The sequence below is a fragment of the Sphaeramia orbicularis genome, chromosome 19 (assembly GCF_902148855.1).
Source record: "Sphaeramia orbicularis chromosome 19, fSphaOr1.1, whole genome shotgun sequence".
Lineage (NCBI taxonomy): Eukaryota > Metazoa > Chordata > Actinopteri > Kurtiformes > Apogonidae > Sphaeramia > Sphaeramia orbicularis.
The window spans coordinates 35,173,598-35,190,858 of NC_043975.1; the positions used below are offsets into that span (position 1 = coordinate 35,173,598).

Here is a 17,261-nt window from a genome sequence, read left to right on the forward strand (position 1 = left end):
GATATGAAGAGTTTGAAAGATTTTTTTCAATCAATGAAATGCGCAGCGGAAATACGACTTCGTCACGTCCTGTAGTTTCCCTGGATGTCCTGAGCTACATTTTCAGTTGCTCCTTGTTAAGGTTTGTATCAGTAATAGAATGAGAAAACTGTTTTCATACGTGTCTCTGTGGGTAGATGTTCTGTAAGAGATGTTTTACATGTGCAGTGACGATCAGGGAGAAAAAGTGCCTACTATGAATCATTCTCGGCGCTGAACAAAAAGCGCTTGTAAGCTAACCAGCTCGGAAATAATGTTAGCATTAGCTTATTTCGCTCAGCAAACTTGCCAATGTGCGTATTCTTTAGTCGAAAATATCCAATGAAACGCCCCAGGTGGGTTTGAAGAATGTGAATAGAGCAGTTAGAGGTCAGAAACATATGTTCCTGTGAATACAGTGCTCTTAGTTAGAAAACATTGGTCCTGCACTTGTCTCGCGAGCAAAGCTAATGCTGTTGCTGTCGGAAGTCATCTAAACGAATTGTGCATTAGGATAGCGTTAGATATATTAAAGCTCCGAGGCCTGCAGCATTTTAGAATAACTTGAAAATATGAGTAATTCCTTAAAAACACTAGTAAATAGGAGTGCGTTGAGTATGGAGAGGCCTTTTAAGATCAGTTCAACTCATATACTTTAATGTCTTGTTACTACAGGGGAAGGAAGGATGTCAGGTGCTGGGGGAGGCAAGCGCCCCTTGGGAGGGGACAGCCCCCCTGGCCCACCTGAGAAGAAGAGCAAAAAAGAGGAGAAAACCACCACTACTCTCATTGAGCCCATTCGCATAGCTGGAGTCTCCTCAACAGTGAGTCAAGTTTGCTTTCATTCTCCACTCTGTCACTCAGGTATATTGCAGAATCAGTTATGTTCTTGACATGGTTTCTGTATTCAATCTTTGTAGGAAGAAATGGACATGAAGGTACTCCAGTTCAAGAACAAGAAGTTGTGTGAACGGCTGGAACAGAGGCAGGCAATGGAAGATGAGTTACGTGAGAAAATTGAGAAACTGGAGAAGAGGCAAGCCACTGATGACACCACCCTGCTGATTGTCAACCGCTACTGGTCTCAGGTACTGTAGCACATTTGATTACACTGATAACATAATTAACAGTTATTGCCAGCTCAATTACTATGGGTTATATGTAGAAGCTAGTAGCCGTCAGAATTCAAATTCATCACATCTAAATGCATCACGTAATACTGTCATTCTGCAGTGTTTTCCTCAAGACAAATTCATAAAAAGTGACAATATTTGTCAACAGTTTTGAAGAGTTCTTTTTTATTGTGTGTACAAAAACATTTGATACTTTGTCCTTTGAATTAACACTTTATTCAATCCTTGTGTATTGCTATCCAGATGGAAGAAAACATGCATGTTCTGCGCAAACGTATTGAGCCAGAAGCTCCAGTACCATCTACTCCTGCCCCATCCTCTGCCCCTCTCCCTGACCCTTCACCGATGGAGGAAGATGGCATGAATCTAGTTTCTCCAGCCACTGCTGTGCCTCCACCTCCCCTTCCAGAAACACAGAATGAAGGGGAGCAGTCAGAGCAGCAACAAGAAGAACGTCAGGAGGAGCGACAGGATGAGCAGCAGCAGCCTCCTCCTCCTGAAGGGTCAGAAGATTTGTTGACACCTACAGAGCCACCACATGATCCACCAACAGGTGAGGACTTTTTAGAATATTTTAGAAAGAACTATTAGCATCTTTCCAAGGTTACCCATACTTCCACTGTGTGTTCTATGATGGTCCATCAGAGAAGCATCAAAGGCCAGAAAAAATTGATAACACTTCTGGACACACCTTTAACATGCAACAGCCATTTTTTGTACAGTAGTTGAAACTGAAATTTGGGGCTTGAACTGTGTATTTTAGTCCTCGGCAAAGCTTTGCCAAAGTAGTAAGTCCTTGTGGTTTTATCAGTTTTACCTAAAGTATGGTTGTTGATACAGTGGCATCTCACTTTTTGTACAGCGTATGTACCCAGCTAAGACTTGTGCTGTGCCCTTTCTGTAGAAATTCCTCCAGATTCCTAGTGGATCACAACTCATTTCACCTTTTCCCACTGTTTTTCTCTGGTTAACATCATAACTCTGTAACTGTTTATTTAAAAGTGAGGCCTTCAAAACTGTCTGTTTTCATTTAAGAGTTGCAAAAGCTGTTTTGATTTCTAAATTTCAATACAGTTTTGAAGGCTTTTAACTCTAACTGTATGTGAATACAAGTTAAACAATAATTGTCATTTCCTTTAACGTCATCTAAAAACAACAATGTAAACTTAACTTGTTGCTTTTCAACCAAACCTTGCTGTTACGATGGCAGTGCCTAGACTAGTGCAATCTTTTTGTGCACATTTGCACAAAGTTCGACATAAGATAGTCAAGCTTTAAAGATTGTTTTTAAATCATACTCTAGACTACAAACCATTCACAACAACTCTACAACCTACTTTGATTCTGACACACACCTTGAAAAAGCTTGCAGTTAGAGGATTAAATATTTAAAACCCTCATTTCATCCCTGGCAACGTTGTTAAAAACCCTTTCAATGATTTTCTCCCGCATTTGGGGCCATATTTGTTGTCCCCTCCTCATTTTTGCACCTTAAGGATTAAGCTTTTCCTGGTGTGTAATGATTATAATCACCTGCTGACACCAGCTGATTTAAATCACGCCATTGTTCCAAGTTTTTACATCAATACTAGTCCTTATTTGCCTCAGTGACAACTTTTTTGTAACACATTACATTGGACTGGATGTATATTTAGAGATAAATGGAAGTTGACCAGACAAAACATCATACTGTCTGTATTGAAAACTAAGCCAAACTTAATTTAAATCACTACTACTGTCACAACTACTTATATCACTACTTTGTGTTTGGTTGTTTACATACATTTTCATACTATCCATACTTGTTCTGATTTAGAATTGTAAGTCTTTTTAAGGGGGTGTACATTTAACCTTTTTCCTGGCAGCATAAATGGTTATCTTCTGATTTAAGTCAACATTATTGAAAACTACTTCCTCTTGTGTGTAGATGCACCTCCACCTCCTCCACCTATAAGTGAGAATGCCAAGGGTTTCCTGACTACGTTGGAGCACAGCAGTGAGGAGGAGCTCACGCTCCACCTTCAGGACCGAATGCAGTTCAGTAAAGAAGCCATTGCCTGCTTGGTTTGTGCCTTTGACAGGTTGCATAGTCGCATTGATGACATGTGCAAGCAAGTCCAGGCTGCAGGTAACTATTAACACATGACTCTCAGTGATGTTGGTGCAATTTCAGATGTTAGCGCACAGAAGGAGCTGAACAAAGAGAAACACAAAGAATTTTATATTGCGCATTCAGTTACTTTGTTATTCATCTAGCCATCATTACTTATCCCCTCTTCTCTTTAGCTCATGAGTAATAGAGAAAACAGAGCAAGTAAGGAAGTGCATATACAAAACTGACCTAAGGAAATAAGTTAGCAGCAGTGGAAAATGTCCTTCAAACAAAACAAACTATTTTAAAGCTAAATTCCAGCTGCTAATTTGGTTATATGTATAATGACTGAGCTCCCATCATGAATATGTGTAGGATTTGTTACAAGTTTTGTGGCACTCTCAAGCTACACTGGTTAGCCTCTAACATTGTCTTTTTTGGCAGCATGCGAGGATGATAGTCAATCTGAAATCGTCAATGTAAACCAAACTGTGCTGGACGAGAACAGACGACTGCGAGACCTGGCGACCCTCCTGCAAGGTCGACACCACAAGATGTCCATGGAGGTATGATATTGTTGTCACTACAGTGGAATGATATAAATGTGTGTGAATAATTGAAAGAAGTCACCAATGAAAAGGCTGAGGTTATGTCTCATCCTTTTTTGTAGTATAATGAATTAGTGGACAAAGTGACCAGTTCTGAGACCAAGGTGTCTGAGATGGAGACGACTGTGGAGGACCTACAGTGGGACATTGAGAAGCTCCGCAATAGGGAACAAAAGCTTAATAAGCATCTTGCAGAGGCAATGGAGCAGGTATGGGTTTAGATAGGGCAGTTGTATTATTTAAAAATGAAGAGGAAAAAGCAGCATCTGTTGATGTCCTGTGTTGATTTGTTGTCCTGTACTCTTTCTGACATATGTCCTGTGTTTGTAGTTAAAGTCTGGATACAGCAGCACTGGCAGTTCAGGAGGACTACCGGGTGGCCAGATTACACTGAACATTCAGAAGGTGAGTATTTATACAAAGCACATCTATACAATGGATTAATGTATAACATTTTTGAACAGATTTCATACATTGTACACATATTTGTTTACAAGCCTAGTATTGGGATGTCTTTACCCTGTGCACATTTAATCTATCTTTACATGTTTTTTCTTGTTGTTTACATCTTAGTTTGAGAGTCTCAATGCAGAGTTGGAACACAATCAGGAGTTGGCTAACAGCCGAATGGCAGAATTGGAGAAACTGCAGTTAGAACTACAAGAAGCTGTTAGGGAAAGCGAAAAGCTTAAGGTAAAGGTCAAGTCTTTGTCTCATTGATGAAAAAAACTTGGGCCAAATTGTAGTTTGGTGTCATTGTCTTGTCAAACTACATCTTGTGTCAACAGATGGACTTGCGAAATATTCCAGAGGAGGTAGTGAAGGAAACCCTTGAGTACAAATGTCTGCAGTCTCAGTTCTCCCTGCTGTACAATGAGTCTCTTGGAGTGAAAACCCAGCTGGATGAGGCACGGGCCCTTCTGCTCACTGCCAAGAACGCCCACCTCCGTCAAATTGAGCACATGGAGGTAGGATTTGTTTGCATATTTGTAAAGGTCATCTCATTAGGAAAAAGTGTCACTACTGTAACCACTGTATTGTTGAGACTACCCAGCAGAGTTTTTAACAGAGGCTTGCTGATTTTAACCATTTAGAGTGATGAGCTGTCCCTTCAGAAGAAACTGCGGACGGAAGTCATCCAGCTAGAGGATACTCTGGCCCAGGTCCGCAAAGAGTATGAGATGCTGCGCATTGAGTTTGAGCAGAACTTGGCTGCAAATGAGCAAGCAGGTAGGTTTAAAAACACACATATATTAGTAAGGACTATAAGTAGCAGGAAAATAGTTTTTCTGGTGCATCAGCATAAAGTAAACTGAAAAGTCAATCATAAAGTTTCAGTGTGTCATGTTTAGTAACATCTTGCAGAGAAATTACAGATTGCAACCAATTGAATACCCTCCATCCGTCCCCAGTGGTGGCCACAAAAGGAGGTGGTGTTTGTTTTGTTTGGCCTGGTCTTTTAAGTTTAGAGGATATTAACTGTAGCAACTATTAACAGTGGAAAGTGACAATAATGCACCTTAATATGGGATGCAACTGGTTATAAAAACACAATAACAAGAAGAGGAAGTGCAGTTTGAGCAACTGTAGAAACATGTCAGACATACTGCAGGTAACCTTTCACCTTGATTATGTTAACAGAAAAATTAGAGTCATACTTTATCATTAAGCAAAGATCGTGAATGTATGGGAACAGTGCATATAAAGTCATTTGTGTCATGAGGTCATTTATGATTCATGCAATTATTGTCATCATTTACAGCTTCAGATGATGTTGAATTACTCTAAACCTAACCACATCTTTGTCTGTTTTGTTTTCTGTCGGCTCTCAGGACCAATCAACAGGGAAATGCGACATTTAATCAGCAGTCTGCAGAACCACAATCTACAACTGAAAGGTGACGTGCAGCGCTTCAAGAGGAAGTTGCGAGAAACTCAAGTGGAGATCAATAAGGTAGAAATTCAGAGGTTTAATTGTGATACATTTCCTCTGAATAATGTATTTTTTTTATCACTATCTGGAAATTAAATATGATACTAACATTTGACATTTTTCTTTACTGACAGCTACGTTGTCAGAGTGGCGACACCGGGGTTCTAATTCTTGAGGAGACGACAAATGACAGCATTGATGTTAAGAAAGAGGAAGATGAGGACCAGGAAGAGGAGGAGGAGAGGAGGAAGGAACTGGAAAGACAGCGAGCCAGGGAAAGAGAGAGAGAAAGGGAGGCTGAGCGAGAAAGAGAGAGAGAACGGGAGCGAGAGCGGCAGCGCAGTGATGAGATGAAGAGGAAGGACTCTGATACACTGAAGATGCTCCGAGTAGAACTCAAGTATGGCTCCTTCTAATCCATCTTTTGATTCATAATAACAAGTTTACCTGGGCATTATAAACAAAAATACTATTTGACATCCACTGGGAACTATTGGACCATTATCTGAATAGGCAAAATCTTAACCCTTTGCAAAAATAGTTTGGGGTGGGGGTTGCTTAGGTGGGACATTTGCATATGGGCAAGGGACCTGTGGTATTAAAATGACAAAATGATGCATAAAAATACATTTTACTTATTAAAAACTTGCCATTATCGGTGTTACTGTTATTATCCTTTCAAGTAGTGAGGGGTACTCTTAAAAACAATGACATGCAGATGGCAGAATGGAGGAGAATGCCATCTGAAATAGTCACCCAGTGGTAGGATTAACCCAGCACAGTACATCTTATGAGTCAGAATAGGTGCATGGTAGGACCGAACCCAGTGTTCACAATCATGAAGTGACAGAGGGCTCTCTTGTGGACATTTTCAGGCAGTTACTTGAGGGAATTATGCACAGTTTATAGTGTTGTGACCTTAAAAAAAAAAGAAAAGTATGGAAAAAAGCCCAACAGCCTTTTCTGGTACTACCAAATTTACGAATACCTACTGCAGTATGTAAAGTTGAATTTAAAATGGTTCAGAAGTGCGCATCACAATCAGAAGAAAGCAGGGATGTCTTTTCAAATCATTTCAACATCCGTGTGATTTACTTTAAGTTGCTTTTTTTGTAAATTGATTATCCAGCCTCTCATCTATGTAAGACAAGAGCCTGGGTGTTCAGGCAGAGTCCGGTCACCAGTCCCTTATGTTCATAAAGTCCTCAACTCATCAAAGTGTAAAACATGTGTATATATATATATATATATATATATATATATATATATATATATATATATGTGTGTGTACGTGTGTGTGTGCATATATACATGTATATATATATATATATATATATATATATACACACACACACACACAGGGTGGGGAAGCAAAATTTACAATGAACATTTAGTTGTTTTTTCTCAGCAGGCACTACGTCAATTGTTTTGAAACCAAACATATATTGATGTCATAATCATACCTAACACTATTATCCATACCTTTTCAGAAACTTTTGCCCATATGAGTAATCAGGAAAGCAAATGTCAAAGAGTGTGTGATTTGCTGAATGCACTCGTCACACCAAAGGAGATTTCAAAAATAGTTGGAGTGTCCATAAAGACTGTTTATAATGTAAAGAAGAGAATGACTATGAGCAAAACTATTATGAGAAAGTCTGGAAGATACTATTAAAGAAGAATGGGAGAAGTTGTCACCCGAATATTTGAGGAACACTTGCGCAAGTTTCAGGAAGTGTGTGAAGGCAGTTATTGAGAAAGAAGGAGGACACATAGAATAAAAACATTTTCTATTATGTCAATTTTCTTGTGGCAAATAAATTCTCGTGACTTTCAATAAACTAATTGGTCATACACTGTCTTTCAATCCCTGCCTCAAAATATTGTAAATTTTGCTTCCCCACCCTGTGTGTATATATATATATATATATATATATATATATATATATATATATATATATATATATATATATATATATATATATTATATTTATAATTTCAAGGGTTTATAGTCTCTTACTCTCAGCCTCTCCCCAGCTGACATCACTGAAGGCTTAGTGTGCAGTGGTCAGAGTTTAGGTTGTAGATCTGGGCTGTAGTAACATGCTCTTCCTTTTGTTGTGTAAGGGTGGTTGGAAAACAGCTTTGGTTTCTGCAATGCTGAAACACATGGCAGCCAGTCATATCACAAGTCAGACTACCAAATGCCTGATAATGCTCTGCTGCACTAACATCAGTGTCCTTTAACAAATGTGTGAACATAAGCTAAGAACTACTCAACTAATCACGGTGGTTTGATTGGTTTTACTAATGTGATCTCTTTGCTGTTCATCAGGAAAGCCCAGGAGTCCCAGAAAGAGATGAAGCTCCTGTTGGACATGTATAAATCTGCCCCAAAGGAGCAGAGGGACAAAGTGCAACTCATGGCAGCTGAACGCAAATCTAAAGCTGAGGTTTGTCATGTTTTCAATCACACTTTTGTAAAGCAAATTTTCAGCGCCAACCATGCTTGGATAAATTAACTAGTCACTGTTTCTTAAACTACTCAGGTTGAGGAGCTGAGGATGCGAGTGAGAGAGCTAGAGGAGAGGGAGAGGAAGGAGAGCAAGAAACTGGCTGATGAAGATGCCCTGAGGAAGATCAGAGTGGCAGAAGAGACTATTGAGCATCTGCAAAAGAAATTAGCTGCTACTAAGCAGGTAACTATATTTTTTATAATCTTAAACCTCAGAACTTGTGAGAGGCAACATCTGACAACTAGGTAAAGACCACATCTCATTTCCATCGCCGTGATCATCATTTCTAGAACCATAAAACCTTTTAAACATAGGTTCTTGAAGTATGCCTGTAATAAGCTTTACATTTTCATAAAAATAATGTCACACTAGAAAACAAATGAGTGGAGAAAAGAAATTTGTCTTGAACCTGATAATGTTGTTGACTTTTACATGTTACACTTGGGAGCACCCCAGGTGTGAATTAAAAACTGTGTTAAGAATGAAACTGTAGCAATGACTGTCACATTTGCCTAGGAAGAGGTTCTCCAAATCTCATATGAAGAAAGAGGAAATGAAAACTGACGCTGTGCACAGCAATTTGAATTGATCAGCTGGTTAACTTTATGTTAATGTCTTGGTTTCATGACATCATATGTAGCAGCATGATCATTTTTTAAATTTTCACTTGCATGCAAGTAAAGAGTTCATTAAAACTTCAACTGTTTTGCAGCTTCGCTTAGATGACATTTTATTTTAAAACATACACATGCAATAGTGAGTTGTGTGTTTTTCGTCCCCTTTTGACCTTTTATTTTATTATCAGCTTTACATGGTTGTGTGAACCTGTGACACACAAGAGAGAGAAGATCATGTTTCATGCAAATGTAAAACTTTGGGTGGGAGAGAGAATCTTCTTGGTTGAGTCACTCTGATAAATACTAGAAATGTTAAACAGATCTGAGCTCACTTACTTGGCTCTGCTTCCCTGTAAATGTTGAGACACTCTTGGAATTTCATTAGTAACACAGAAGAAGGAATAAGAGATCAGGCTCTCATGACATTGAAAATATAAAACTTGTATCTGACTTGGGTCAAATATTGTTTCAGTAATGTCATTGTAATTGTTGAATTAAAGTTGTGTGGACGGTGGATACACCCAGACTAGATAGTGTAATATTCTTGTCATGATAATATTCATTCAGCTCTTGACCTTGTGCCATATTGAATATGATCAGTCTTAAGAGGCTTAGTTGTTAATATGAATCATATTATTTTAACCCAAGCAGCCTGGAACTGTTACTCTTCTCTGGGTTACATTGTGACAGTAAACTGTAGTGCAAAGCAGTAAGGTCTTCTTAAAAATTCAGCTTTTTTTGTTCATAAGCATTCAGAAAAGCATTGAACCAAATATTGGAAATAACAAAATGCAGATGATGTTGTTGTGTTTGTTGCTCTGTTGTGCTGTAACATTTTATTAACATGTAGGACGCAGATGTTAAGATCTGATAGCCTGCAGTTCCTCATGCTTGGGAAGTCTAGCAGAACACTTTAATTATTGGAGGGTAAAACAAAGTCTAGACCCATGCCCAAAAGCACATGTTCAGCTCCTTACCCTCGCCTCCTTACCTGGTACAATGTTAAGTACAGCAAGTAGATTATATTGGAGTCAGATGTATCTGATTAGTCCCCTGCCCCCCAAGTTCATGGCTGTCAGTGTTTAACTTTGCAGATTGCCAAAAGTATCCAATAAAAAAGCTACTTGTGAGTTCATATGACTTTTGTTTATAGGCCCTAGTTGGCTTATAAATGGGCAGCATGTAAACTGAAGTGAAGGCAGCAAAGTTAAATTTATATCAGTGTTTATAGCAGAGAAACAAAGTCAGGTGTGGCTGCACCTCAATACGTAATTATGAATGAGCTAGTAGAAGTGAAATGAAAAGAATAACATCACATGCTATTATGACAGCACGGAAAGACTGAACTATCAATGAACACCTAAGACAAAACATTTTCTTGGATAAGATTGCTAAGTTTTTATGAACAGAATCATACAGAATATTAATGTATTTGTGAAAATGTGATGACTGACAATAATTTCTTATGTCTGCATTAATTACAGGAAGGGGTCATGGTTTTAGTCACTGAACATGCTGGTGAAATCAGACACGCCTCCGTCCAAAAGCACTATTATTGTTTTTGCAATTTCCTATTAAGTTAATTAACCTGCATTAAGTTGCTTTTTTTTTGGAAAATTGTATTGTTTTGATCGTGCTCTAAAAAAACTGAAAAACAAAACCAACAGGGAACCAATAAGGACTAATGCAAATTGTACAGTTTTATGACACTTTATACAGCATACCCACATGGTGTGTTGTGATGTGGTGTGTGTAGACTAACGTAGGCTCTTCTCACTGGGAAAAAAAGACAGCCTCTACAAGTATTAAGTTAAGGGTGTTTCTGTTTATGGTACTTCCATCTAACATGACAAGTTGAAGTGAAAGCTCAGCAGTCAATGAAGGCTGTTGTAAAAATATCGAGTTTGAATTTCTTTTGGCAAGAAAACATGCCATTGAGGGACTTGGGGTAAAAAGTCATTAAAAAGCCATTTTCATCAAGTCAGAAGTGCATAAAGTCACCAGCAGACATCTGGCATCACCAAATATTGTTCTGAAGTCCCATCAGGAACATCACCAAAGTCTGGCCCCAACATGACCTGCACTGACAACTAGGTCTTAAACTGCATTCACATTGGTCTTAAATTGAATGTGTTGAAACCCGCTGAAACCCTGTTTATTGCCTATTCCTGACTATGATCCATTGCTGTCTTTGATCACTGTGTCTTATGAGGAGGAGGAAGCTCTGCTGAGTGAGATGGACGTAACAGGCCAGGCTTTTGAGGACATGCAGGAGCAGAACAGCCGACTGCTGCAGCAGTTGCGGGAAAAGGACGACGCCAATTTCAAACTGATGAGTGAGCGAATTAAGTCCAACCAGATCTACAAGCTGCTGAAAGAAGAGAAGGAGGAGCTGGCTGACCAAGTTCTCACCTTTAAAACCCAGGTGAAGTGTGCTCGGAAAGATATTATATACATTATGAAAAAAGGTTAGTTATGAAAGGTAGTTTTATTCAGTGTCTCAGTTTGGGTTTTGTTTTCAGTTTAGTTTTAGGAGTGCATTAATGGTTATTGTTAGTTTGGAATGTTGGAGAATTGACTATTTTTCATTTAGATTTTATTTGGTTTTAGTGTGTTTTTATGCAACTAGTGTGTTGCTCTATTATATTCATTGACCATTTTATTGGGATGAACTTGTAAAGTGACCAAAAAGCATCACAGGAGGCAAAGAAATGAATTTTCTCTGCATTTGTACATTGATTTAGTTTTGTAGGGCATTGTTCATTATCATTTCTCTTTTTATCTATTATCTATTTCTATCTTTAGTTTTAGACTTAGTTTTTGTTTTGTGTACAGGGTTCTCACAGAGTCTTGAAAAGTCTTAAAAGTCTTGAATTTACAAATCTGCATTTAATACCTTAAAAAAGTCTTTAAAAGGTATACATTTGATATGGTAGGTCTTAAGTTATGTTGCTATAAACTTGTTGGCTCTGTTGTGTTTAAATGTGTCTGTTAAATGTCCAAGCTGCAAAGAAAGTAACGTTAGTCGACTCAGTTCCACCCTTTCCAACCTGATCATTTATATTGAAATTGGGAACCAATTATCGCTAACTTTGCAGCCTCCAGTCAGAAATGACTTGGAGCTGTGGGAATCAAGACATTGGAGTAAATAAATACATTTTCTTAAATTCTAGGAGTCACAAATTTTTGCCAGTATGGCCGTGAAATGGGCATTAAATTCTGTTCCATGCAGTTTTGAAAAGGTCTTAAAAGTCTTAAATTTAACCTGTTGGAACCCTGTTTATTATAACCCTGGTGTGACGGCACTAAACTGGTTCTTTTCAATGGCTTTCTCAGGTGGATGCACAGCTGCTCGTTGTGCAGAAACTAGAAGAAAAAGAGGGTGTCCTCCAGAGTACGCTGGCCACTCTGGAAAAAGAGCTGGCTCTCCGGACACAAGCACTGGAACTCAACAAGAGGAAGGTGAGACGAGAAACGCCGTCAACCATAATGGCCCCGCGCTGAACCTATCAGCAGGGCGACTTGATTGCTGCCAGATGTTTCTATAAACTGAGCAAGTGGATCTGGACAATAGCATGTGCCAGAAGTCACAGTTTTCCATATCATCACTTTCTTGTTGGTATGTTCAGGTGCTTGTGGGAAATACGTACATCTGGGATTTGGCTCTCACAAAAAAATGCATTAATGAGCTACATGATCAGCAAATAAGACCTGGTTTCTGTATTGATACACACCTTTGAAAAAATCAAGACTACAGTATATTTGTGACATATTTCTGGCTAATGCCTGTCTGTTAAGAGTGAAAGCATGTAGGATTTCCGGAGTTCACTGGGGCACAGTTAATGAGGGCATGTGGTTGCTCACATAAATGTAAGCGATTGCTTGAACTCTATTACATTTGATTTTATTTTCCCAAGTATGAGCAACCATACAAATTTAAACCTGCAATCTGTTAACAATAAAAGTACAGAAAAACACATGAAAGAGACGTCTTATTTTAAATGAAACCAGTAGTTGCCTGCAAGCTAAGAAGAGGATCTAAACACTTATTGTATACTGTGGAAAATGGTTGTCATGGATATTGCGTTTACAGAGCAGTAAATAAGCAAACATGCACAACCAGCAGTGTTGACTATCATTTAATTAGACCAGACTCAACCTGTAAAGGTATAGCATAAAGGACAAGTTCTGCACGTATGGGTTTATCCAAGCCTACTCTACCACTACCACGTTACTGCTCTGGAATCTCGTCATTACTTTTTTTTTTATTGAGTGTGTCCGGTTTCTTCCCTGCTGCAGGCGGTGGAGGCTGCCCAGCTGGCAGAGGACCTGAAGGTGCAGCTGGAGCACACGCAGGCCAAGCTTAAGGAGATCCAGGTCTCTGTGGCTGAGAACCGCACTGCCCGGGAGAGGGAGAGCAGCAACCTGAAAAGAGCACAGGTATGCATTATTTCTATGGCGGAGGTCTCATTAGTCGAGTTTCCATTTCAATGTACTGCAAATTTGAATCGAATTTTCAGAAAATCTGAAAAACGACAATGCAGATTTCTGCTTTTTGTCCATGATGTATGTAGGTACATACAGTTAGTAGTAGTGCATGAGTAAATTGCACATGAGGTAAAATGTCTTTGATGGAGACAACTATTATTAGTTGAGAATGAATGATTATCCCATCTTCAGTGTTTGATTTACCATTTATTGGTGAATCAAAGTCAGTTAATGGGTTCTATATAGTATTGATGTTCCAATTTCTCTACATCATTGGGAAGTTACATAGCAGCACGCACTGACAACTACCAAAACTAGCAACACTGTATACACAGACTGTATCACTGCATAAAGTATAAAGCTATTTTTGCACACATCTGGATTATAGTATCAGTATACTTTTCTTCTTCAAACTAAAACTCAGACATTTTTTTTGACAGTCAAAATAACACTGTCGTACAATCTTCATGTGCTTCATCAACCGATAGTTTACATTATAGCTCTGTTTTTACACAGAAAACAGCCACAGTAAAACCACAATTCACCTTTGTTTCCTGCAGTTTTTGTTGTGAATAGCTGCATTAAAGATCAGTTTGGAATTGTCCAAACAAGGTCAGATCTGTCACAGTTTTGTCTGAACTGTGAATCAACAAACGGCAGTTGTTAAAAATAATAACATCACATAATAACGGTGTACTTTTACAAGACTCATAATAAACCTCCACCCATGTAGCAGAAACACTGCTTCTAGATTCATCACTTTGTCACTTTCTAACTCTTTGGCCAAATTCCCTGTGGTATGGGAGACCGGCAGAGTAACTCACTACTCCCTCTAGTGGTCACATTGATATGAAGCGATGGAGTTCATATCCACTACATTGGCATCACACCAGAGGTGTTCATTTTCAGCATTCTAGTAATAATTTCTGGCCATTTATTTATATTTACATATATTTATAAACTATTATGTATAGCCCATTTTAAAGGTGGTTTTAAATGGTCAGTTATTCCATAATTCATGTACCCAGCATATGAGCCTTCACATGTATATTTTTTTGACACATTGAATTTTCTGGCTGTCCTATTGCAAATGCAATTTTTTCTGATTTTTCAGTGTTTTCACTCATGCTTTTTTATGTGCAAATTGAAAATATAAATGAAAGCTTTTGGAAGGAAGTGTTTCTGTTGTTGGAGCAAACGAGCAGCTTAATATTGTGTTTCCTGATGCTTTTAGGAGGATCTGTCCAGGCTGAGACGGAAGCTGGAGAAACAGAAGAAGGTGGAGGTGTACTCCGATGCAGACGAGATCCTGCAGGAGGAGATCAACCAGTACAAGGTGAGAAACACAAACCATTGCTTATGTGCAGAGAAATTTATGACTTTAATTATTCTCTGTTAGTGACTAAGGAATGCCAAACACACCAGCAGCATTCTGGCACCGTCTGCAATACGCTGCTGTCAACAGAACTATAATAATCAAGTGAAAGTGTAACATGTCGTAAAGCAAATTATTACAACTTTAGTAATTGGTTGACAGGTTGGCAATGGCTTTTTTTCATTTGTACCCTGTTTCCTTAAGGGTTTGGGCCAGAGAGTGAGCTAAAACCTCTGCAGGAATGTTATGGTCACTTAGTGCTTTGGGGACATTTAACAGCACACTTATTACACCCTCTAGTAGTATTAGCAGTATTACCATCCAATGAATAAGATTAATAGCCATATGTTTAAGGCATGATTTCACTCTTAAATAATGTTTTTGTCTGTTTCCAGGCCAAGCTCCGCTGCCCCTGCTGCAACATGCGAGACAAGGAAACAGTGCTCACCAAGTGTTTCCACGTTTTCTGCTACGAATGTCTGAAGATGCGGTACGACACCCGACAGAGGAAGTGCCCCAAGTGCAACTGTGCCTTCGGAGCCAATGACTTTCACCGCATCTACATCACCTAATCCACGTAGAGACAGAGGGGCATAAAAACAGTAGAGAGAACCAAAGGAGAGAAAGAAATGACAAAGGAACTAAATGTTGTGTGGAATATCAGATAAGTTTCTTGTTGAAAAGACTTTGCATCATTGCCAGTTGGCAATTAATTTGGTGACCAAACAGATAGTGACATGTCTGACTGAGAGTGTTGTGCTGTAGTTAATAAACACAGTTGTTTGTGCACACAGTGATATTCTTACATGTTGAGCTGCTCTGCACTGATTCCTGTCATTTGCCATTTTTGCCAGTGTGTAACATCCTTTCTTTTATGAAACCGTGCCCACTTTAAAATATTTCTGTAGAGGTTTTTTTTGTTGTTTTTTTTTTAATGTATTGAAAACTTCAGTGGTAAATCTTCCTGCAGTGTTTCTTTGAATTGTTTTGTCCTGCTGCTTTTGGAAATCCCTCACAGTCAGTGAAGCTGGAATTTAAACTTCAAAAATTAAAAGAAACCATTCTTTTCAGAGTTTAGGATCACATGTGTAAAAGTAAATATGTTTCCAATATATGAAGTTAAACATCCAGAATTGCCCAACCTCCTTGGTTAGGCTATAGTATTAACAATGCCTGAAAGACGTCAGCTAGTTTGGCACTCAGTCAGTACATACAGGAGTGTTTGGATCACCTTGGGCAAGGTCCTCAGTGTGTGTTCATCCTGTTGCCATGGTTCCTATTGGAGAGTTTGACACAACATCTGCAGCTTATAGTGCCTCATTACTGATGAAATCACTCCAGTGGAAAGTCAGCTCATATGGGTGTCCTTAGTGGGCTGTGCAGCTCCAGGTCCTCTCAGTCCGCTTTCCTAAAGGTTAGCCGTGACAGTCGAGTACAAAAACATCTGTCTTAACAACATGGTTCGCGGCTAATTGAGCCAATGAAATCCCTTTTCCTCTGTTCTGATGATGTGAACTATTTACTGGGAGGTTGGTTTCACGTCTGTTTGACGTTAGCTTTTGTGGGAAAGGCAGTTTGCACCATGTAGCGCACATAAAAAGTTCCAGGCTGCAGAGACAAACAGTGAATATGTGAAGAAAAAAAACTTTATCAGGCATTTGGGAACAGTTATCTAAGACCTTCACAGGAGTTTGCCAGTGGTTGGCAAAATAAGAATAAATTCAGTGGTTGTTTACTCATGAATGTGCATAACCTGTCATAAATAAATTAGTAGTTTTCACTTTGTGCAATGTGATCATTTGTATGCCACAGAGCACAAAAGTTGTAGTGGGGTTGGATAATGCGTGAGACAATGCTGTGACAGAGGCCAGGCTGATAGCACTACTCCAGGCATGCGTCCACTGGCTTTTGTTATTGCATATTTGTGCTGCTGCAGCAGGCTACACCCAGCCCCAGACATTAATAACACCACCCTGCGTCAGTCAGGGACACTCACTAGTCAAATGTGAAGTTTCCAAAAACAAGGCCTTACTCTGAGCTGCGTGTGTCAGCAGCAAAGAGGAGGGCGAGATTAAAAAAAAAAAAAAAAAAAAAAGAACCTTATCCAACTTCTATCTTTGTGCGTAAAAAGCGCAAAATGCAGATCTTTTTTTTTCCTGGTGAATGTCATCTGTTTTTCCCTCAGTTGCTGTTCCTCTTTTTCTCTGTGTATGGGACCCTCTCTCATGCCAGAAACTTGTGTTTTTTGGCAGTAAGGGCGGAATGACGTCGACAGGCGTGGTAATAACAATGAGAACACTATTAAGTCCAGACTACACAGACCCTCCGGCGGAAAAATGCGCAGAGAAAAACGCAAAGGTGTGGCAATAAAGACTTAAAAAATCTATCTCTTTTAACGTCCCCAACTAAAGGTGATTTAACTGAGAGTTTCGCTTGAAGTGAAACAAATGAAACCGCATAGTGTGGTAGTGGAGTTTCCTG

General features: G+C 39.0%; 1 protein-coding gene across 1 annotated transcript; it reads left to right on the forward strand.

The window, feature by feature from the left end:
* The first annotated feature begins 64 nt into the window (after positions 1–64).
* On the forward strand, positions 65–16,560 carry rnf40 (ring finger protein 40). The gene is made up of 20 exons (XM_030122017.1): positions 65–121; positions 694–842; positions 939–1,106; positions 1,395–1,704; positions 3,079–3,279; positions 3,688–3,809; positions 3,914–4,060; positions 4,182–4,256; positions 4,425–4,544; positions 4,640–4,819; positions 4,946–5,081; positions 5,684–5,805; positions 5,919–6,184; positions 8,120–8,237; positions 8,334–8,483; positions 11,130–11,342; positions 12,254–12,379; positions 13,217–13,357; positions 14,640–14,741; positions 15,176–16,560. Exons 2-20 carry the CDS (start codon positions 705–707, stop codon positions 15,350–15,352), a joined length of 3,012 nt encoding a protein of 1,003 aa, XP_029977877.1. The 5' UTR covers positions 65–121; positions 694–704; the 3' UTR covers positions 15,353–16,560.
* Positions 16,561–17,261: the final 701 nt, after the last annotated feature.